Source organism: Amphibalanus amphitrite, unplaced genomic scaffold, assembly GCF_019059575.1.
Source record: "Amphibalanus amphitrite isolate SeventyFive unplaced genomic scaffold, NRLGWU_Aamphi_draft 000027F_arrow, whole genome shotgun sequence".
In the NCBI taxonomy this organism is placed as follows: Eukaryota; Metazoa; Arthropoda; class Thecostraca; order Balanomorpha; family Balanidae; genus Amphibalanus; species Amphibalanus amphitrite.
Genome location: NW_024881523.1, coordinates 704,135 through 728,668, shown reverse-complemented (window position 1 = coordinate 728,668; position 24,534 = coordinate 704,135). Strand labels below are relative to the sequence as shown.

Genomic DNA, 24,534 nt, shown 5'->3' with positions numbered 1-24,534 from the left:
CGCTTTGAGACGCATTTCAAGAATGACGAGACATTGCTCCTTCTGACAAGCATCTTTAAATTATAAGTTGTTGGAAAGGTTAGTGATCATTAGTGACAGGTGATTTTAGAATCTTGCTGTGAATACTTAGCACCTTGACGATTCCGGACATTGAGCCGGTCCTATCCATTATCCGGCGATCTCACTCACCTGACACGTCTGTCTGCAGAAGTAGCCGCCAACACGAGCCGTGAACCCGCGACTAGCCAATATCCTCCGTCCATCACAGCACGAGAGCTTAGCGGCGCGTGCTCTCCGCCGGATCGGGACGTGCCCTCCCCCCCCCGGAACGACGAGGAAAATCGGCCCGTGCGCAACCCTCCTCGGAACGGCGCAGGATTAGAGAAGGGATACACACACCTTAACAGCCACCTTGCGAAACAAGACGTCCAGCGATATTGAGCTCTGGAAGGCTGCTGAAGCTCAGCCGACAAATCACCTCGCATTGGTTTCACGGCACAGGGAAGTTTAGCGTGATCGCTAATGCTCCTAAGGCCTACCTCTTTCGCGTATGACCTAATGTAATGTGCTAATGCTGAAATTGAGTTGCGTAGACTGCGAGTGCGAGTACGATAAAGGCTGAAATAGGGAGATAACGAAAATTTAAAAGGATAGCGTACCTATCCTTGTTGTCGGCCGCTTGAATGGTGGACGCTAAAAGTTAGATAATGTTTTAATTACAGTATTTAACTTTTCTAGTTCTGCTTTGCACACTAACGATTCGCTTCATGGATGATTGCAGAATTTTAAAGTCTAGCATAGTGTGTTACAACAAAGCCACAACTTGAACTGAAACACATGGCTCCCAGTTTAGCAGTATATTGTCATTGATAGCTATGCCTATGTCGACGGCTATATGCAGCCACAGTTTCTGCACGTATGCATGTATGTATGTACATCGTTTCGGTCTGGCGCGCCTGTGGGCGGCGCTGTACCGTTACATAAATACACCTCACAACATGGAGTCCGTCGCGGCGCGGGCGGCGGTGCGGCGCGCAGGTGCGAGTGCCGGGAGGCGACTAGTGAGGGGGGAGGGGGCGCGACGCCGGCTACCACCGGCCCGGCGACACTCAGGGTCCGCCCGTGGGCCCACCTAACAACCATCGCCGCCAATATAGGAACTGATAACACAACGAATTAACCACAAACAGTCGCTCAGTCATGCAGAAGTCGCGCACATCTAACATGTCTAATCCATCGCGGATTTAGTCAAATTATAGATATCAGAAATACAGGCACAGAGTTACAGGAACTGAGAAAGGAACTGGCCAGCCCTAGCTTCAATGTGTAGAGACTATTGTCACTGGCGAAGCAGTGAGTGTCCACGCTAGAAGCGAGCGACTAGTCAACTGCTGGCGAAAACTCGGTCTGATAGGACATTACGACCGGCATTATCCGCCTACAACTCGCCACTGAGAGTACAGTTAGTAACTATATTTCAACATAATTCTGTTCATTAGCCACAATTGTGACATGGACGTTAGGACAGAAAGGAACTTGATGCGAGAAGTCATGGAAGACGTTACCACTCTCGAACTCAGACTTACATTTGCATAGGGAAGACTACGACAACGGTGCATCGGGAGCTTAGCAAAACGTAACCTTTCTTCTTAGGCTAACGTCACACCTAATGGAAAAAATATACCCGAGACAGAAAAGGAATATCTCGGCAAAAAAGATGTAAAAATAATGGCAGGCATAGACGAGCAGCATAGCAGAGGACATTGAAATTAATTAATGTGACACACGCACCGGAAAAGTGACTGACAAGGGGAGATCTTTACGGGGTCTATGTTGCTGCGAGGCGCGTCCGGTAAGCTATTACACACAATCGCACACACTCACAACTAGTTATCACATGAAAACGCACGTAACACGGCTGCACGGGAGCTGAACAGAACGGGACCAAAGAGGGTTGTAAAAGCCAATCAATCGGACGGCGGATGGGCCGAACAGATGGCGGCAGCACCAGCATCCGTCACCTTCTGTCACAATTGCACCTTGTGTTGGCATCAATTTTTGCAAAGTGAATAATAATTCATCGAATGAGGCGTTGGCCAGCTCTGCCCAGCCGCACGATTGCCACCTGGTTCTCTTTCATCCCCGGCTCAAACAGACAGTGGATCGCCGACGATCGTCTGCTCACCATTCTGTCAACTCACGGCTGGTTCTGTCAACAAAACGGCCCCATATAACTGAGTACCGGCCCTTCGGCACTGGAGCTATGCCAAAACAGTTAATATCTAATTTTTAATAAGCTCCATCCAAACTAAATTATCTCTTATCGCGGTGTCCCTTTCAGACATGCTCATTGCTCGCTACCACTCACACTGCACAAGAACATAACTGACATTTCGATACATGCATACTTATTACAAATAGAGCCAGCTACCTCATTTTTCTCTCTCTCTCTCTCCCTACCTCATTCTCTCTCATACTCTCTCTCTCTCTTTCTCTCTCTCTCTCTCCCTCTCTCTTTCTTTCTCTTTCCTCTCCGCTTTTTCGAAGACCGCGTCTTTGAGAGATGCCCGCCGGGATGGGAAGCTGGCACCGTCAGCCAGCTCGAGTGCCATCCGCTGCGGCGCCGCTGCCTCTGCTGTCTGCTGCTGCCCTGAGGCACACCAGCTTTACCAGCAGCTAGGTCACGACCGGGGCTCGTGGGGCGCGCCTGGCGGCGGCGGCGGCGGTGGAAAGTGGTGGCCCGGCGGGAACAGGAGGTGGTGAGACAGCAGCCCGAGCTGGGGATGGAACGGCAGCGGCGCCGGCAGGCCCAGCGAGCCGGCCGCAGAGCTGCCCAGACCGAGCACGGACGGCGCGAACGGGAAGTGGTGTGCCAGCGAGATGGCCGGGTACGGGAACCGCGGCAGCGTCAGCGCGGCCGGCACGTCCGACGGCGCCGCCTTGGAGACGGGCGGCGACTCGGCGGCGCGGCTGGCGGCCGGCGAGCCCCCCACGTTCAGTTCCGGAGAGCTGCGCGGCGAGCCGGCCTCGGGCGAGGCGCGCTCTGAGCGCTCCGTGATGTCCAGGTCGTCGTCGGACGGCGCGTCGGCGGCTGCCGGTGACGACGGGGACTCGGACCGCAGCCGGGACGCGGCCGCCTCGTCGCCAGAGCCGCCGGCCTCGTCGCCGGAGGCGGTGGACTCGGCCCGGCCCGGCACACGAGCCGCCTTGTACTGCTGACTGTTCATCCTGAAACAGAGGGAGATGGACGGTGTCACCCCAAAGACGACACAGCTCATGAAGTAGACACAACGTGCCATTGTTATGACTGCATCGTCGTGCCATGTATAACTGCACTTGTCGGGATGTATAAATCATATTCACGTAGCGTCGCTGACATGGAGCTTATGGCCGATCTAAGCCTCATTTGATTTAGGATAAATTGCGGCAAGCGCCTTATGCCAGTCTAGTTCGAACCTCTGCTCACTCATGCCGTGGATCCCGTAGTGACAGGATAGCCCCGGACGACTCGCCCGTTTGGGGTCAATATGAACGCACACACCCATATTGTTACACCCTTACACCGCGGCCGACGTGAAGCGGCCGTCGTCGTCGTCGGCGCGTCGGTCGACGACCATCGACCCGACATCGTCACCGATTGGTGTACAATGAGCGGCACCGCCCCGCGCGCCGACGATAACCGGCAAATGGAGCGGCGGCCGCCCCGCCCCGCCCGTCGGCACCGGCGCGGCAGCCGACCCCGCGCCAGCTGTGTGTATGTAGAATATGTAGACCCCGTTCAGCACACCTGTACCGCAGACCCGCCGGGACCGGGCCGGGGTCGCTAAGAGCGCCAGAGACCGGGGTCGCTGAGGACGGCACGGCACTCGCTGACATGCTACATACTACACGCAGTCATATATTTTTATGTAGGGAAGTATGTGATGGGAAGTATGATGTGATATAAGTATGTTATACACTGGCATACCTTTGACAGCCTGCATTAGATCTCAGACTCATATGAATGTATTGGGATCTCTGATATAATTGACGTTTAGGTCCCCGCGGTGCCCGCCGAGAGCTGAAACAATTGCCACTTAGCGCCATTGTCCGTGTCCGTGGTACTGCAGTAGCGGGCGGCACTCTGCAGCTCGAGTACCGGCAACATCCGCCCGCCGGACTCGGCGGCGTGCAGCTGCCGCGGCGCGACACCCTGATTCATGACTCTATATCCACTGAGTACGGGCGACGCCGCCATTAGCGGCAATGATGGGCGAAATGTGCTGCGACAAGCGACACGCCAGCCAGCGCCGGCCGCGCCGCGGCTGGGGACGGTCGGGTAGCCAGACCGCGGGGTGAGCGCGGCGCACGGCCGACCGAGAGCAGTACTGGTCAATGATCATGGACCATGGTCCCGCTGTGCTGCACAGACCGCTCAACACCACTCTCCGGCTTTCGTTCGTTTCTACCTCCTAAACGGTATGCTAAGAGGCCCAGGTAAAATAACCGCTCTCATGGTGGATAAATGGCAAACACTACCATGCAAATATGAAGATGGGCCGCTCACACAATCCACTTACAGGAAACGTAGTGAGAAATATAAACGATTCGATATATCTCTATCATCTCTGCTTTGTCATCACTGAGGCACATCGGAGCGAGGTCTATGCTTCTCCGTTTACATGGATGACCACCGTAGATGCCGCTGTCTCAGACCAGTGCATAGACCTGACTATCTTAAATGACCTAATTGCCTATGGCGATTGGCCGGAGTAACATTGTTATCAGTGGGAGGCAGTGAAGTCTGGCGATGAATTAGACAGTTCTCCCACCTCCCGACAGCTGGTCGAACAGGCAGACACACGCAGCCAGCTCGATCAGACTGGGGCGAGTGGACTGTTAGGTCAGACAGTTGGACAGTTAGAGGCTCTGACAGTCGAACAGTCGATCCGACAGTTACCCGCGGGCATCCCAGACAGTCCGTCGACCGCTCGGGCAGTTGGTCGGGCATTTTAGCAGTAAAGGACTCGGAGAGCCGAAAGGGCAGTGAAGCACTGACAACCCAGCCAGCTCGCCGATCGTTCGGACAAACTGGTCGGACATTTTGGCAGTAAATCAGACAGTTCACCGATCGTCAGACAGTCGGCTGGACAGTTTGACACGACATCCCAGACAGTCCGTCGATCGTTCGGACAGCCCGGCCGGACATTTCCACAGTAAGTCAGACAGTTCACCGATCGGTCAGACAGTCGGCCCGACGCCCGGACGGACGGCTCGGTGGCGCGCTGCCATGTAATCCCCTCTCTGAAGGGCCATAGGGGCGGCCAACCGGCGTGGAGCCGACAAGCCGACACTTCACGGGCTTCTGACCGCGAGTCAGTCTCCCCGCTGTCCGGAGCTGACTGCAGCAGCGCTCTGCACCAATGGACTAGACAGATGACCCCTGTAGGTCGGCGGGGCGAAACGGGTACCCATTTACTCGTATGTAACTTTAGGAACTTATTGAGGAAGGGTATTGAAGGGGACTGTTCTGTGTCCACCAATATTACGTGTTTCACATGATATTTAGCCAAGCCGCTGCTCAATTCCCTTTATGGAATCAAGACTTTTTGTAAAAAGATAACATTTCGTATGTGTCCCCAGGCAGGCTTTCCAGTTGCGACCTGAAAGAGTAGCGCTGTTACGATTTATCATGTGATGTTTCTGCGCAGAATACGAATATTTCCGCCAAGTATTGAATTTGAAATCAGTAGGTCTGGGAAAATGACTTGACCTCCAGGCAAACAGCTTGTTTCGTTCCTAGCTTGCTCACACATTTTTATGATCACTGATCAGTTTGCGTGGTGAAATTATTTCCATTAATTTTTTTTTATAGATAATCCTCACTTCAGAAAACACATCTACTGCAACCATCGAGCAGCTAACGCGTCGAGTCAAACACTTCTCATACCTACATTTAAATAATTGATATTGCAAAGCGCACACGCTTAATTTCAATTTCAACCATTCGACATGACATGATGGCGTGTAGGTAGGGACTCGGAGGAAGGGACAGGGGGTAAAGCTAGTAGTGTGGTGTCAACATTCGGTAAGGCTCAAAGACCTGCCTCGCGCGGCGTTTCAGCCGCGATACTAGTATCGGCACCACCATCGGCCGGGCTGAAGGAGCGGCAGCCATCGAGACCCGGAGTCCACTCTTGGCTGGCCCAGGGGGACCAGCGCGTCATCCACCATGCCTGGTGAGTTTAGTGCACACTGCTCGAGCGGGGCCCGAGCGGCGACCGCGGAGGCTGCCGGAACCTTCACTAGCGGCGGCGGTACGGTGGGACGGGCTCCAGCCGGCCCGGCCCGGCCCTCGGCCCTACTGGCCCACCGTCTCCCTGAGACAGGAAGCAGACACGGCGGAACCAATGATAGAGGGGAAAGGAGTGGGGACGGAGGGTGGCGGGGACGGTACAGCGCCCCTGACGGTCCTGTACCAGACTCAGAACAGCTTTTACCAGCAGCAGTTTGCCACGTGCCTCATTTATCAGCTGTTGGCACTATTTGCGCTGTTGGCACTTCTATATCGCTCTCGGCTGTCATGCATCCAGATCATGTGTTGGCACAAAGTCCTGTACCGATCTAAGCTGTTGGAAGTACAGTACCGTGTACCGGACCCAGCTGTTAATAGTGCAGTCCTGTACTTACCACCGAAGCCAGCTATTAGTATTGTATGTACATATGTACATACTTCTGTACGGGCCTCAGCTGTTGGCAGTACAGTCCTGTACCGGCCTCAGCTGTTGGTAGTGTACTTCTGTACGGGCCTCAGCTGTTGATAGTTCAGTCCTGTACCGGCCTCAGCTGTTGGTAGTGTACTTGTGCACCGGCCTCAGCTGTTGATAGTTCTGTCCTGTACCGGCCCCGGCTCACAGCTGGTGGCAGAGGTCCGGGGGCCGGCACGGGCTCGCGGCCGGTCCTTCCATTCAGCACCCTCCTCATTCCCAAGTGCCAAATTACAGCATATCTAGCGGCTGAATTGATGCGTGTCAATCACGCCGGTCTACCACTCGCTCAATGAATACCATTGAGCGACACCGGCCGGCTGGCAGCGATACAGGGCCGCGCCCTAATCCCCCGCTCCGAGACCGACACTTTTGTGACGCGGCTGCGGCGATATGCGCCGCATTGTGCGCCATTCGGCAAAACGGCGGATTACGGCGCGTCGCGGCGAGCGGCGGCGGCGTGCCATCGAGCGCGCCGCAGTGCCCCCGCTGCCCCTCTCCCGCCCCGAGAGGCTTCTGAAGAGGCTTTGCTCAGATCGGCGTGCGTGTGTTTATCTACACGGATCGGTGGTGCGAGAGAGGGAGAGAGCGAGCGGCGGTGGCCAGCGTGGGCTCGACAGCGACCACACCATGGCCTCTGCCCGGGCAGGATGAGCCAGGATGAGCGACTGTCGAATGGGCGACAGTGGAGCGAGAACAATATAGAGGTGATGGCTGATAGGTAGATAGAGTATAGGTATGGTGATAATGACAGTTATAGGGTCCATCCCTAATTTGTTTTCGCATTGAATGTAAAACATTTACTACCACAACGGAGTCAGGAAACCCTTATTGCTTCAGTTTACGCAAAATATTATAATAATCCATCGAAAGTAGAGAGAATGATGTGATCATAGATATCAAAGGATTTTATTTTCAGATGTGATCGGTGATCTGTCACTGTTATTTGCCTCCAATTCATCAACAAGCAAGTCCGCAAAGGTCATGCGTTCCTCGGATCCTATACCGGATACCCCATTTCAATCTACTCTTCAGAGTAGACGGACGCTGCTACCGACACCCCCAATCTCATTGTGGCACTTCTCGTCATGAAAGCTCCCGACTGGCGCTCTTCCGGTGTGGGTAAAAACTGCATTCGGCTCCCCTCGAACTGAGCAGGACTGAGGGTCGGCATGGCACAGACAGACAGACAGACAGACAGACTGACTGACAGACGGCTTGTCACGGGCAGTCCCGTCCCTCAAGTCACATCATGCATGGGTTAAGTACGGTTTAACGATGTATGCTCTTCAGCGAACGCTCGCGTCGCATTGACAACTCGGAAAGAGCCATGCTTTGAGCTGGCGATGCCCACTACCTTGTGCTAGATTGAGGCTGTGCATTTTGTGAAAACCAGAAACCAGCACGGCAAAATTCACGAACTGCTTGTTTATTGTATGTATGTACGGGCTGAGAAGTATAGCATTTGTCTTGGACTTTTAAATTGAAAACGAAATCTACTTAAAGTCGGCTTACATGACGCTATGCAATTAAGCAAAAGCGTGTACCAAAATAAAACATTCAAGCAACAACAAAACAAAGTTGGTATTTTCATGGCCCGAAAATGTAAAGCTGAAAAATAAAGTGAAATAAACTTGAACCCTCGCCCTGGCAGGGCATTTTTCATAACACGGCCTGGCAGGGGGGGGGGGGTCGATGCGACCCACCCCCTCGCGATTGGCTCCTATGGCACCTAGAAACACCAAATTTGGTAGGTAGGTGGGCCCCCCGGGGTTCTCGCCCCTGTGCAAATTTGGTTGCTCTAGGTCAATATTTAGGGGGGTTTTGGGGGGTATAAAGGTAAAAATTTCGCTAAAAACAGGCCAAAGGTTTTTCGCTTATAACTTTTGATCTAATTAAGATAGAGCAAAAAGAAAAGCACCAGTGAACTCAGCACGTCAAGGCGCGTCGAATGATATACTTTTTAGCTTGCTTAAGTGTACTTAAAGTTTTTCTTAAATTTTAAGTAAACTTAAATTAATAAATTAAGTTCAAGTTAACCGAATTGCATCATATCGCATATCATTTGATTCGGCTGATCACCAGGAACACAATGATACCATTTTTTAAGCTCTAGCGTCATTATGTGCCAAGTTATTGGCAAAAACGTCATTTGACCTCAGTTGACCTCATTTGACCTGACCCATGGATAAGTACACCAAACAAAGAAGCACCAAGTGACCTGCTGTTAAGTACCGTGGTTTCAAAGCACAAAAGTGATACAACGAAGCGGATATATCCAGTATTTTCCGAATTTAGTATTTTCCCATAGGCTTAACATTACGACGTAATGACCTCTAACTGACCTCAGGTCAGTGACCTAAAAAAAAACGGACTATATGTTATACAACTCGGTGAACTTAGCACATCCTGAAAGTTTGAAGGAAATCAGTCGAAAACTGTGAGTTGGACAGGTGCATAAAGAAAATTGAAATTTGACCATGACCTTGTACCGGTTTTTCTGACCTGGTGACCTGACCCAAGGTCACCCGGACCTGAAATTTTCAGGTCATATGTAAAAAGGTTGCCCCATAGGCTGTGCCAAATTTGGCGGCGCTGCGCGCCGCCGTTTTTACGCTATCTTCGAAAAACCTTAGGGGGGGTCGCATCGACCCCCCCCCCTGCCAGGGCGAGGGTTAAGATAATTCCCAACTCCAAATAAATAAATAAATGTAGGTTGTAAGGGTCCCGGGATCGGAATAAGTCACAGCTATCGATAGGCTATTTTTATGATTTACTGTGTTACAACATTTTTCTAGTTTGTTGTTGTGTTGTCCCTCCAGGCTCTGGTGAGCTGTAGCCTAACGGCTCTGGAGGTACCTGGCGACCCTCGCCAGGGCCGCCACCGCGTCGTCTCGTCGCACGTCGCTCAGGCTCGGGAAGATGGTGCCGAAGATGCGGAGCCGGGCGTTCATCAGCGCCGGGCACCGCAGAAGGACATGGTCCGGGGTGTCGGCCTCTTCGCCGCAGGCGCGGCACCATCCTGCCCGGCATCCCCGATCACTGCACTGGGCGCACTCCGGCGATGGGTGCCGCCCGATTCTGTGCAGGTACTGGGCTGACCCGGACCAGTGTCCTGCTCGTAGTTGGTGGGTCTCCACTGCGTCCAGCCTGTTGGGTCCACGAACCGGCGGCGGGGGACGCCCCTCCATCAGCGTGCGGTACCAGCCAGGAGGCCACTGGCTGGTGGTACGGGCACGCGCGAGTCTCGCCGCAGCTCGGTAGACCGTGGTCACGTCAACAGGGACGTCTTCTTGGGGGAGAGTTGAGGCATCTTTGGCGAGTTGGTCCGCGCGCTCATTCCCAGGGATTCCGCAGTGGGACGGTATCCACTGTAGGAGGACCTGGCGACCGCTCGACGACAGCTCCAGCAGGCTGTCCCAGATCGCAGTTGCGAGGGGCGATGACTGCGCAGACGGTCCCTCCTGCAGTCTTCGGAGAGCCGCTTGAGAGTCTGTGCAGACCACCACTGGATCCTCTGTGTGCGCCGGGTGCTGTCGCAGGTACTCGAGTGCTGCGTTGAGGGCTACGAGCTCCGCCCTGTAGCTCGAGCAGAGTTTGCCGGCAGCGACCCGCAGCTCCCGGGTCTCGCCGTCCGGCAGCTCGAGCAGAGCTCCAGCACCTCCGCTGGCGACTCCTCCGTCGGCCGCGCCGTCCGTCCATACCCACGTGGCGCATTGTGGGAGGCCGCTCAGGTGGAGAGTGGCTACCTCCAGCTTCGTCTGGGCAGATGCTGCTCTCGACGGGAGGCCGGGCCCGACGTCCAGGCGGAAGGTCACGCCGTTCGTGGTCACCCATGGGGGTTGCCGGCTAGCGAGGATGGGCTCGATCGGCGACGACACGCCAGCCGCCTCCCAAACCTCCGTGCCCACCTGTCTCCAACCAGTGACGGAGGACAGGCGCGCCGGCACCACCTCGTCGGCGACGGTGCGGAGCGGGTCCTCGCGCGGCAGGGCTCTCGCCTTGGCCAGGAAGCGGGCCGCCAGCGAGAGACGCCGCGCCGAGACCGGGGGCATACCGGCTTCCGCCAGCAGCGCGTGGGTCCGTGTTGAGACGGGGCAGCCCGTGATCACGCGCGCGGCCGCCCGCACTTCACGTTCGAGGATCTCGACGTGGGAAGCGGGCGTGGCAGGCAGCCAGGCCGCAGCAGCATGTTCTTGGGGGCCCCTGACATATCCATTGGCCACCGCTCGAAGTTGCTGTTCTCGGAGGCCCCAGTCACGCCCAGTTAGCCTCTTGAGCTGGGCTATCCGGGGACGAGTCTTCTGTCGCAGATTTCTGCAGTGCGCCCCAAAGTGGAGGGTGCGGTCTAGAGTAACTCCAAGGAGTTTCAGCTGGGCGCCCGCGGCGCCCAGCTTTTTCTAGTTTCGATTAAATAATTAAACAAAATGTTGAAGAAAAATGAATGGCATTGCTTTCAATTAGGGAAGAGACACTGATCCACTTGATTCATCGACTTTGGTCAGTGCCGGCAGAGGGTGGAGCTGCTTTCAAAAAGGAAGGCGATTGACCAATGTGAGCCCTTCTGGAAGACGGCCGAGAGCGAGACTAAGACCAATCATGGACCATGGAGTCGGTATGTACATACTTACATACAATGTATATTCTGTGGCTGGTCGGGGACCAAAATCAAGATGGAAATGAGCGTCAGGCGGGTGGACGGGAACTAGAGCTAGGGACCAGAAATAAATATCAGGCAGCTTGTGTGTGTGTGGTGGGAGTGGGGAGGGGAATTAAGAACCAGCATTGAATGTCAGACGGCTGACCGAGTCGAGTTGGGGTCTAGAGTTGTTGAGTCAGCAGGCTGACCGAGGTTCAGAGATGAAGAATGTGGTTGTCAATGACTGAGATTTTGGGGACCAAAGTTGCCATGACAGGTAACTGCGCTGGGGCCCAGAGTCACACCGCATGATCTGGCTGTTATTGATCGTATATGTATGTAGAATTGTAGAATGCCGCTGATCCCTGCGGAGGATCGAAGGCATTGTATTAGGCGACACCTGTGCCGACTGCCGGACAATTACCAGTGCCGGTGCCGGCGGTCCCGCGTCACCGGCCGGCGGCGACCATTGCTCACGGCGTGCCGATCGGCTGGGAACAGCCGCCCCCGCGGCCGCGCGCGCCCAGAAATCACTCCAATTACCGCCACCGTCGACAGGGCGCGTCCTGACAAATGGCGCCAAAACACACATTTCTCGGCGCGCCCATTACACGCGCGCCAAGTGCGGGAGCGGCGGCGGCCGCGGAGCGCGGCGCCATGTTGCCGCCGCCCGGCCGCCATTGCCGCCCGGCCGACCATTACCCGGGCGCCGGCCGCTATCGCGCGCATATCTAAATTGCGGCCGGCCGGCCGGGCGAGGAGTCGCGATCGCGGCCACTTGGCACCCGTGTGCCGCTCGACAGGAAGAGGTCGGCCGCGCCGGCCGGACACGGTCCGTCCGTTTGTAAAGCGGAGCCGGGGCCGGGCGGCCGCCTCCTGCCATTCGATACGATCGGCGGACGCCCGCGGGGCGCGCCCGGGGCGCCGGGGCGCCACCTGCCGAGTCGCCCCCGGCCGCGACACCTCGACACACAGAGATCGGCCGGGGGCGATCAGGAGCGGCGGCGCCCCCCGCCGCCGGCGCCCGACGCGACACTTTTGCCGCACACCCGATCAATGGCCGGCTGCGCGGCGCGTTGACAAAACAGTCTTATCAGTCGACAAAACAGTTGCAGGAGGGTGAGAATGTTTTAAAAGGACGCTCTGGTGACGAATCGGCAAAAAATGCTCGCTCCCTCCATCAGAGAGCGGCGCGGCGCTCCCGGGGCATAATAACAGAACAGCGAACACCAAAGCTGGCTGGGAAACACGAGAGCTCGATGGTGAACGGTGATCGGACGAGCGAACACGAGAACAAAACAAAGAAGAAGCTGCCGATGAAGACCGAGTGTAAACACCGAACGCGAGATGTCGAGACAAGGGGTGACGCCAGGGTGGGACGACGCAATAACACAAATAGATGGAGGGGAAAAGCTGCTGCACTAGTTAAAGGGACCCTCCCACCTTCAAAAAAGTTAATGAATTGGCATGAAAGTGATGTCGCTGGGTTCAGAAAGAGCAAAAACGAATATCTACCAAATTTCATCGAAAAATATTCACCGGTTTTCAATATATTAGACTTTTACTTTTGTTTACTTTTTGGGATCTTCGCTGTTCCTAGCGACTTTATTTGAAAGTGCGCCATTTAATGCGCGCAAAGCAGCATATACCACCGCGTGCTACAAAACGTTTTAGTCAAACATTTAACGGACGTTCGAAAGCCTAATGACGTCATCAGATTCCCGTAATGGTTAAGAGATAGGGACCACGCTGGTCCCACCCTGCAAGTAAAGGGAAGAAATTTCTTGAACACCATAAAGCTGCGGTAGTTGCGACCAGGATAAATGGTGGTTTCTGAGCCTGGCCGCAAACTTGGCTATCTCAACTCAAAACTAATGTTAAGGTGGGAGGGTCCCTTTAATACACATACACTTTGAAAATTGGCAGTCTATAACAGATTCTAAGGCAAGAGACTCAAAGAAAACGTCCGAAACTAGACTCAGCAGTCGTCGCACTAAAGTTAAATGGAAAGGGAGGGTAATAATTTGGCAAATTAGTAATTGTATATCGCGTATCTGGGAGCCGAGGTTTTAAAACACACTATGCATGACGAAATAAGGACAAAGGCACTGCGATAACTGATAACCAAACTCACTGTCTCCATACCTACGTGAGGGAAATTGATGCACGACTCTGCCACGACCCCATGAAATCCTTTGTCAAGTGCAATGAGGGCTTCTCAATAGAGTTCTGGCACTGGGTGCGATGATATAAGGAGTGATGAATGATGAGCTCCGGAGACTGGATGCTGATAATTTATAGTAAAAGCATGTGCATTTGCCGCCAAAAATGAAGGTTCTCGAGGTTCATCCATTTTCATCCTATTACTTGAGCAATTGTCATATAAAGCGAGACACGTCCTGTAGGCTGCCACAGTGTTACTTCCTCGTTTGCGCCCCATAAATTATAAACAAAAGGCTACATAAAAAACATTAAAAGAAAATGAAATGGAACGTGATGCTGGATGTCACGCTCAAATTTAGTAAATTGAGCTCCAAAATCGCTCCCCCCGTTCAATGTTTATACCAGTAGCCAAACGATCATCGAAAGATTCATAATGCTCTTCGCGTCATTACCCTGCTTGAATTTATTTTGATCAGTTTCTCATGTGTAAGGTTTGTCCTTGCCACAAACAACGTGCATATTTCGAAACATGTGGGTGAAGCCTTTACCTGATTTTATTTATTTATTTAATCTATTTATTTCGTCATCCTTCCAACAGGCTGATGCGCTTCCTTACATACAGGAAGGCTCCTGCTCCTCCTCTTCCTTACCCGTCCCCTAGGCTACGGCCTATGATTTCCTATGTCACTCCTCAAGCCCCTCACTGTTTTTTTTTTTTTTTACATTTCCACCGTTATATTCCCTCAACTATCTTCTTCTCCCACCCATTGTTGGTTGCACAACGTGCCGTCTTCAAATGGGGCGTAAGGGTTGCGATAATTTCCAAGTTCCCTTGTACTCTATGGTACATTGCGCTGTATGAAAATGCTGACCCCAATCTGAGACGGAAGGAATGCCAAAGTCCAAAGAGACCATAATAGGTATCCAGCTAATATTTCGAGGTAAACAATCGCCAGAAGGCGGAAAATGCTATACATACATTGATTCTTATTTTGTTTAGTTTCGCTGTAACTGTGGCGCTCGCTTTAGGAAGTTGAAAATCGCTGCAATTGAATTATCTGGATCGATAAAAGCTCAAACCAGCAATCGATCATATTGACAATCGCTGAAAAAATCGCTGCTTCAATGTTGTTGGCTCAAATGATGCTCGCGCTCAAATCTCAGGTAGCAAAAGTGGAAGCTCTGAACAACCAACAGACTTTTCAAATGCTTCATTGCGCGTAACCACTGGTAGGTCCAAAGGAAATAATATTTGGGCCTATGCTCCTCTAGTAACTTACGAAATTGAAGGGCTTCCGTTTTGCTCACATAGGAAGAATGCTAAATAACGTTCATTAGAAGTTTGATCATATTATTATTTATTATTTATTATGAATCTTTCTTTTCCTTTAAATTACACATAAACGCTATAAAGTAAAATTGTATGACTTTTATAATGCATAACTTCTTTGACGAGTATGCCCCTATAGCACTCATTGTCACTTTTTCACTTTTTTGGACCCCAAAATGCAGATACCATCATTATTTACCAACTTGATTTTTTTACCTTTTAGACCTGACCTTGATCTGACTTAATTTTTACCTGTCCTTAACCCTCGCCCGCTCAGGGCCTTTCTCAATACTCGGACGGCGAGGGGGTTGGTACGATCCCCCCTGGCGATTGGCTCCTAGTTATGGCACTTAGAAACACCAAATTTGCAGAGGGGATGGACCCATTACAAATCTCTTATCTGTGCAATTTTGGTGACTCTAGTCTAGGTCAATATTTAGGGGGTGGGAAAGGTATAAACGTAAACATTTTGCTAACACACGCCGAAAGTGTTTCGCTTTGACCTATTAAAGCTAGAGCAAAAATAAAAGCACCAGCTAATTTAGCACGCCAATGCGTATTATATGTATGTATGGTAAATTTTTCAGAGTTTGGTGCATGTATATTTTTTCATGAACAGTTCGTGAACAGTGTTTGTTTATTTGAATATTTGATAGTTTATGAATTCTTGCATTCAAGGCCACATGTATGTAGACCATCGAATCTCTGTTCACGAACAGTTCGTGAACGTTCATGAACGATCATGAACAAGTCATCATGTCTGATATCTTTCGGGCAATTATTATCATACTGTGCAGACATGGTTGCAGGCATGATGTTTTATCTGTGAAAATATAGGTACCAACCGTATCTCAAGCACATAATTCGACACCTTTTTTTAAAACCCCACATTTGTCCTCCGGTGAATTTCAGACAAGTTGGTTAGAGACCTTCAAAAAAGGTACAATCACTCGATTTTTCTCAAGTTTGTCTGTCTTGGCAGATGAAGCAATACCAGAACAGGCCTACGAACACACATATTTGATCAGGATCGGACGATTGGACACTTTTAAAAGGAGCTCTTTCGTGCCTCCCGGAAATTCACGGGAGAGCAGATGTGGGGTTTAAAAAAAAGGTGTCGATATAATCGTGATCAATAATTATTCTTGCAACACTGATGCTTAAATTGCTCCAAGTCAATTACCCAAGCAGGTACCGAGATATATGTAGACCTGCCAAAAGCGCTAATTCTGTAGATCTGCTTGAACACTCTTGGCGTTTCACGTGACATCATAGACGGCGGAGCGGGGAGGGCACCGGGGTGCCGTGCCCCCTTTGATTTTGACATTTTCACTTAAGCCCTATGGGCGTTGCATGGAAAGAATGGGACCAAAAGTCGGCAGTGCCCCCCCCCCTTAACTGAAGGTGTTCCGCCGCCACTGCGTGGCCTGTGCCACGACGGTCGCCTGAATGCATCAAGAATAGTCAACTACGGGGTAGAAGGATTGGGGCTACCCAACAGAACAGACCGCATGTCAATCGGCCCAGCAGTTGCTGAGTTATAAGCCTCTCAAAAGCGTTACAGGCCGGGTCGGGCCACTCGCACTGATTTTTTTTCCGTTATACTGAAAAGACTTCCCTTCGCTGACGCTCGCTTCGCTCGCTCACTCGCAATAACACAATTACTGCGATTTAAACATATTTTGACAATCATGTCACATGCAACATTCAAATTCACAGCTTACATACGAGTACACCGGTTATTTGATTGTGACCATGATTTGATGTGAGCCGCTGTGCTTCCGTGATATCAAGTCAACTTCTCTCCAGTCTCTGGACAGATCCAAATAACACAAGCAGGGGAGAGTGGGGCAAAGCGGCCACCCATGGTTTTTGAGCCCTTCACATGCCGGCTTCAGCTCCAGTTTATGGTTGCTTATTATAGTTCTCTTCGCGGTCGTTTGAATGAGCCAGACCGAGGGTCCTGGCCTATCGCCATTTTTCTGTGATACACAGAAAAGCATTTCTTGCCAGTTTGCTATTTTTTTTCTAACTATTTTAACCCGCGCATGACTGGGGTATTTTCCATAACGCGAGTGACTGGGGGGGGGGGGGGGGGCTCTCCAGAGCCCCCCTCCTATCTCCGAAACTACTGGGCCGATCGTGAAAATTCAAACGGTGTCTGATAGCCCTGGAAAAACTGTAGAGCGAAATCTATTTTCATTGACCTCGAGGTCACCGATTACGTCACAGGTCAGGTCAAAGTAAAAATTATCGACATTTTTGCTAGTTCACAATTTAGGCTCCGACCGCCGGACCGCCGCGCCGGTCCGATCAGGCTCATTTTTGATTTACGCACTCCTTGACGGATGCCTTAGATACCCTGAGGGTACCGAACTTTTACTTCGAATTTTTAAGGTCAAGGCCAGGTCATCCTAGGTCACGAAAATTGTATATCATGTATCGGTCACGTGACGCATGTTTTATGGTCCATTTTATTCGTAGATTTCGAAAATAGTGTCGTCTGTGTCATTTAAGGTCATTGTCAGCTGAATTTACCGGAGGTCAGGTCACTTTCAGGTCAGAAAAGATCAAATTTTGAAAATGATTTTTTTCAGCAAAAAAGGTGGCTATCAGATGCAGTTTGAGCTTAGGAACAAGGTGGTGCCATTTATATTGCTGTACGACGTCAAAAACGTACTGAAAAATGGATTTGAAAAACATAAAATTGTAAAATTTTGACAATAATGCGAATAACTTGGCTATTTTTGAAGACATTGGGCTAAAACTTGCAAAGGTAGTTCATCAGTGTGTGTTCTATCACATATATTCCGGTTTTTGCGAAAAGTCAAAAACTTTTTGAAAATCTTTTTTTTTTGTAATTGTAAATACATATTTTTCAAAATTTTCAAAATTTCGAAAATTCGAGATAGCAGTTTGATAGCTACGTGTATTTGTAGTCCACTCATGTAAAGAAAATGGATCTAGCTTTTAAAACTGAGCTCTTGAGAGCGTTTGCCGTAATTCAGTATTTTGCATGAAAATCGGCCGACATGACGTCACTCTGACGTCATTTCCGGCCAAACTATGGTAGCTAGAAAGTTGAAATTTTAACACAAGGTGTCAAATTGATGCCTCTGAGGGTACCGCATGTTTCGTGTTGATCCGTCAAACGGTTTAGAAAATATTGCTGAAAAACGGGAGGGGGGCTCTGTAGAGCCCCCCCAGTCATGCGCGGGTTAACGATTTTTAAATGGTATTTTATTTCATAACTGTTTGAAATTTTATTTAAGCGGTCTCATTCATGCGTTGTGTGGTTGTCGTAGATGTCTTTTACCAATTTTAATGCTTTTTGCCACATCAATAGCTGAGCTGGAATGTTTTTGTCTCGCACGGTATGCTCGGGGCAAAGTGGACGGGGGCCAGCTCCGAATTGGTAAATAGGATGTTTACAGCTGGACAAAAAACGTTATTGACATTGAAATGTATCGTTATTCATTCATCTTGACCACTTTTCGGTTACATGAGTTACCAACTATTGCAATTACATCTTTCCATGAACTTCCTTTTTTGTTTACCTGCAGGTTGGATGATGGCAAATTAAACATCCATCCTCGTTTAAGCGTTATCACCATCAAATACCCTAGTCGTGCATTTGGCAACTATTCTGTTTCTCATGTCGGCAATTTTGAAGTCGCCGGTGGCCGCTTTGCCCCAGGGTATGGGGCAAAGTGGCCAAAATGCATAGGTGTAAAGTTTTGCCAATATCTCCCATATGGGAACGCCTATGGAAATGAAACGCATTGAGATAAAAGGCAGTTTAGTGGTGATCACATTAGTATACATAGACAGAATCTTTCCCAAGTTAAAAAAAAAATCAAGCTTCGGTATCATAAGAAGCATTACGGTGACCGCTTTGCCTCACTCTCCCCTATACACAAGTATACCCAAAGCATTCACACGACTTGAGCTTTTATAACTTGATGGATGTGATGTCAGTAATGAGCGATAGCTTCAAAAATTGCAGTTAATCTGTCATCATACTTATCTACCATATAACCAGTATAGCGCCTTTTGGGGCGACTAACGGAGCGAGCGAGGGGATGAGTCTTGCACGTGCGAAATTTCGAGGGGGTACCTCCAACTGACTTGTGCACGGCACCCTACTGACCGGTTTCTAGCGATGTGCCAAATTTGAGCACAATCGGCCCAGCCGTTCTCGAGATCTGGGAGCGGCACCCTGCACGTGCGCACGTGCAAAATGGGTCCCGACTGACTTTTGCACGGCACCCTACTAACCGGTCCCTAACTGTGTGCCAAATTTGAGCGCAATCGGTCGAGCCGTTCTCGAGATCTGGAAACGACCCCTGCACGTGCGCACGTGCAGCAGCACCCCAACTCTGGCACATGGATATGCAGTGCCTAGTGGGTGCCTACCTACATGCCAACTTTCAGCGCAATCAGCCAAGTAGTTACCGAGATATTGCAACAATTACAAAACTGACACCTCTTCGTTTTGCACGTGGCACGTGCATAAGGGGTCACCCAAATGCATCGGGAATAGTCCAATACTTGGTAGAAGGAATGAAGCTACCCTACAAAAATTACCGCATGTAAATCGGTCAAGTGGTTGCTGAGATATAAGCCTCGCAAAAGCGTCCGCACGGCCGGCCGGCCGCTCATACTCAGAAATTTCCGTTATTCTACGTGACTCCGCTCGCTTCGCTCGCTCCGTAACCATCCCGTCGCTTGGTTTGCATATCACGGAAAAGTTATCCGTTCATGAGTAATGCTGTCTGATAATTTTCCCAACAATCATTTGTCACTTGGTTTGTGTAACATTTATCTTTGTTACAAATGTCAATGGTCATTAGCGGCAGGCAGTAATAACCATTTTCTACGTCGCTAATTATCACTTTTGTTATTGTCACTGGCCTTTGCCATTATTTGTAGCTCCGTGAGCGCAGACAAATTAGGCTATAATGAGGCAACTCCCGCCGCTGTGAGACACATTTGTCTCAATGCTGGGCGGCGATCAGGAAGGGAAACTCAAGGTTTCACTTGGAGATGATGCACGGAACCCTGCCTGTCCTGCAGACACAGGTATTTCACCGGATCATTTCATTTTAACCACAAGCACTCCATTTTGTTCAGAAAAAAAGACGAGGACGATGCAAAAACAATTGCAAAATGGTAACTCGGTGTTATCTGAATTATTTGAACCTGGCGCAATGGGGTGTGGAAAATCATTCTTATAGCGAAATCCATAAATGAATCAATTCGAGCTTAACTAAGCCCTTCGCTGTTTTGAGTTGTGAGTTTTATTGTCTGCAAACATTTGGTCACAAGTGCTATGACATAATTGCAACGAAGAAATAGAGCAATTTGGCGAACCCCACACACTTCCAGTTCCGGATTAGTGTCCGATTAACCCGACATACCGACCGACCGTTCAAAACATACCTAAAAATTTATGTGTTACCGTAGCCATAAGAAACCCGACTGAACACTGCAGGTCCGAGCAAGCCAACATCGGGAGCTCGAGATTCCGATTAGCTCGACATCCGACCACGAGCTTTCCGATTAACCCGACTTGAGCACCGCTCGACCTCCGATAAACCTAACATACAACCCGTTTGACCCGGCATGCCGACACTCCACCTCCAATTAACCCAAGATATTTACCGACCTTTGTAACCCGTTTTACATGACGAACCACAAACTGCGGGTGCGAATTGCTGCCTCGCTACCGCCCACTTTCGGAGTGACCCGCCACAGCTGTCCTAGCAGCTGACTCAACAAAACTCCGTCACCCATCGCCCCCATTAATACAGACAGGCACTCCCTCAACTTTTTTGGTAACACAGCTGGCAGCTTTTTATAGTGGCTGACTATAACAAGATACACAATTACACATTCTGCGCTATGCGCAAATGACTGACGAGGCATTCTACGATTTACGAGTACTATCCTAATGGCCAAAATGGCCAGGCTCAGCTTCCAGTCCGCTGTTGCTGCCTCCTCTGTCTTACTGGGTGCCTAAGTAGTCTTGAAGCCCTTGTTTAGCCTCATGCACTTTCAACCTGCGCCAACCCTTAGCACCAACACAATATAAGTTAACGACAAATTTGCCGTTTAAAAATTGCTTATTTGTTATCATGTCATGATGCGAACCTTCAACAATTATCTGACCCGTCTATAATATTTTCATGAGCTGGTGTTATGCTTATCGCCCGCTCAACTAACGAGTTCGTTCCTACTATTGTGAGTAAAATTGGAATACATCTAACGAGCAGTACTGGATGATATAAATTTGAAATTAAACTGCCGCTTTGTTTATGACTTATTCCGTTCAATTTTACTACGATTTTACCAGCGCTTCGGGATTGAAATAAGAATTAACTTGCGTAAAACTAAATGAAGAACAAAAAGACAACACAACATAATAGCAACTCCAATCACAGATAGGTACTCTTCTACCAACATACTCTCTGTCCGACCCACAATTTCTTTCCCATCATCCTCTGAACGTATAATGCACTCACTTGTTTTTGGCGGCGGCGGCGCGGTCTCGTTGCCTGCGGTTCTTGAACCAGTTGCCCACCTGGGTGGCCGTGAGTCCCGTGGCCTGCGCCAGCTCGCGCTTCTTGGTCGGGTTCGGATACGGGTCCTGCAGGTACCACTCGCGCAGCAGACTCCGCGTCCGCTCCTTGAAACAGTGCGTCTTCTGCTCACCGTCCCATATTGTCCGAGGCATGGGGAACTTTTTACGCACCCGGTATTTATCGACAGGTCCGAGCGCCCGGCCGCGCAGCTTTTCGGCCTCCGCGTAGTGCGCCTCCAGCCACATGGCTTGCAGCTTCTGGTGCGATCCCTTGGAGAACTTGTTGCTCTCCAGGATCTGGTAGAGCTCGCGGTAGTTGCAGTTGTGGTAGGCGACCAGCGCCTTGGCTCGTAGGAACGGCTCACACTTGTACAGCTGGGCGACGTTGGCGTGCGCGACCGGCAGCGACCAGAGGAAGCGCTCCAGTCGCGCGATGTCGCCGCTCTCCTCCAGAGTCTCGCAGACGGCGGCCACCTGACCGGCCGTGAAGCTGATACTGGGCAGCGCCATCAGCGGCGTGGGCACGAGCGGCGCACCGCCGCCTCCCTGAAGAGCGGCCATAGCACCACTGGCCGGCCGCGTGAGACGCAGGATCGAGCCACCGCGCGTCCGCCCGCCCGCCGGATCACTGCCGCCGCCCGGCCGGCGCTCACTGGCTGGCGTCGGCCGTAATGATCTCCCATTCACACCGGCAGATTAGCCGACAGCCAGGGGGCGGAGTCAGCCAGTCGCCAGCAACACCACCTATCATCCTCGTCCGCCAGCCGGCCGCTCATTGGTCGACGCGCGCCGTCGCCATGGCAACGTCGTCAATCAATGTCAGAATTACCAATGGAAATACAGCGGGACAAAAGTGTTTGGGGTGCGGGTAGCTTACAATGTGATTTCAGTGCGATTTACAGTAATGGCTGAGCGGCCACGGCTGAGAATGGAACTCACCCGTCGTGCCGACAGGATGGCTGGGAAACCCGCCGAGCCGGGGGGAGGGGGGGGGGGGGGAAGGGAGCGCCACCATATTGGTCGGACCGGCGCCACAGCCGGACCAACCTAACAAAACCGCCGGGGCGTACCCTCCTAACGATCAACGACCGAGGTTCAGACTCGGTAGAATAGCTTCAAGTGACATGGCGTCATAACACATGAGCTATAAATAGTACGTGTGTGGGAGGGGGAATCGCCGTGGGAAAGGTGAGTTGTATCCTCACCGTGACGGTAAATGCCCCAGCCATATCAATATTGCATTGGAACAAAAAAAAAATATGAAATAGGTACCTACCTGTTTCCACATAATAAAAAAGTTAAAAGTTGCTTCATACTGGACAAAGTCAGTTCGCTGCATTGTATTATGATTTTTCCGTATAATGAAGTCGTGGATTGGCTAGGACTTAAAACGGTTTCACGGTTCAGGAACAGTTTCAGATTGAACTATTTAGAATTGATTCAAAATAAATGGTGATCCTGACGAAACGATACTTTTAAGAGTGAGGAAGAAACACCACCATATCAGCAGCTTGAGCATTTGGGGGGGAATATCCCACTTATTCACCGCCCTATAGCTAAAAAGGGCTCAGCAAAGGCGCGCGAAGTTTTAGGTACTTGTAGCGTACTTTTTTAGGTTAATTGTGGCAAAGAGTAAGACAAAAAATCGGTAGAAAGCTTTTTGGATCATCGAGCTTTACAGACGTCATGATTTGTGTTGTTGTCCAAAAACGGCACATAAAAAAACAATAGTTTCGCCGCAATCGACCGCTTTTTACGCGAGTTATTCGCGATAACCGAGGAGGGGTCCGTTCGACCCCCTCCCCCTATACGGGCGAGGTTTAACCCTATTCCTGGCGGGCTCCGCCGGGACAAGAAACTGGCGGGGGGGGCCGATTCGGCCCCCCTTCAGATCTCAAAAACTACACATCGCAGCGACAAACGGTAAACGGCATCGGATACGCACGGTCAAGATCTACAATTTTTACTAAGGTCATTTTCAGGTCAGGTCAAAGATGACGTCACAGGGGTCGAAAAAGTCAAAATGGCGGCGCTAGATATGGAGAGAGTTTTTCTCGAATAACTTTCGAATTAGTCAAGATAGGAACAAACTAAGGGCATCATCGTGATCCTCTCGTCAATCCGCATCGAATGATATATATGTTGACCTCGAAAGGTCAAGGTCAAAGGTTGACCTCAGGTCACGTGACCTCGAGGTCATCATGTATATCATTCGATGCGTCTTGACGAGCTGAACACAATGAGACCATCCACGCGTCTGTATCTTGTTCCTGTACGGAGTTATTGGCCAAAAACCTTTGGTGACCTTTGATGACGTCACATGACCTCACAGCTGCCCAACAGCAAAACAGACCTCAAGGTAGTGAAGGTTGATCGTATATGAAGTCATGTATGGTATATGGGGCCATTCCGACCCGTTCTAGTGGTAAAAACAGGGAGTTGATTTTTCCCCCATTGCCTTATAATGGGGAGGTCGCGAAACTGACCTGACCTTAGGTCACCGATATCAAAATTCCGAGATATACAAATTGCACATACTGGTACCCTAACTAAAGCCTGAAGAGAAGAAATTGATCGGTCAAAAACTCTAGCTCTGGCGTGATTGCAAACTTTTCTGAGGTAGGGTCACCAAACCGCCTCTGGTGACCTGACCTGAGGTCAGATCAACTCAAAATTTTCAGACATGTTGCGTAGAAGCCTTTTAGGAAAAGTCAGAAAATTTGAGCTTCCTAGCTCAACGCGTTTGGGAGAAATAACCAAAAAACCTCAGGAGGGGGGGCTCCTGAGGTCCCCCCCGCCAGGAATAGGGTTAAAATAAACAAACTATAATAGATTAATCTGGCCTAGATGAATAAATGAATAGACCAAATATTTAATAGCCTGACAATACATATCGTAGAGGCAATTAGACTGCCAATATCCTCTAAAATCAAATGTCTGTCGCAAGGTGGGGCTATTTAAGACAGTGAGACTATATTTGAGAGAGTACCTATGTAGTGGTTTAGTAAAATCGCTAGATTTTTTTTGTCATTTTAAAATACCGCTAGAACGTTTGATATTTTTGTCATTTTTG

At 50.5% G+C, this 24,534-nt stretch overlaps 1 protein-coding gene across 1 annotated transcript; it reads right to left on the bottom strand.

The window, feature by feature from the left end:
• Positions 1-842: 842 nt before the first annotated feature.
• LOC122364271 (homeobox protein SIX6-like) lies at positions 843-22,533 on the bottom strand. The gene is made up of 2 exons (XM_043334494.1): positions 21,403-22,533; positions 843-3,228 (listed from the first exon to the last, which is right to left on the bottom strand). The coding sequence occupies exons 1-2, from the start codon at positions 22,020-22,022 to the stop codon at positions 2,682-2,684; spliced, it is 1,167 nt and encodes a 388-aa protein (XP_043190429.1). The 5' UTR covers positions 22,023-22,533; the 3' UTR covers positions 843-2,681.
• Positions 22,534-24,534: the final 2,001 nt, after the last annotated feature.

Bases quoted from the DNA above. Each gene is read 5' to 3' on its own strand.
- LOC122364271 (XM_043334494.1), bottom strand. From the start codon at position 22,022: ATGGCCGCTCTTCAGGGAGGCGGCGGTGCGCCGCTCGTGCCCACGCCG. The intron at 3,229-21,402 runs GTGAGTGCATTA...CCTCTGTTTCAG, and splicing joins GCCGCCGCCGCCAAAAACAA to GATGAACAGTCAGCAGTACA.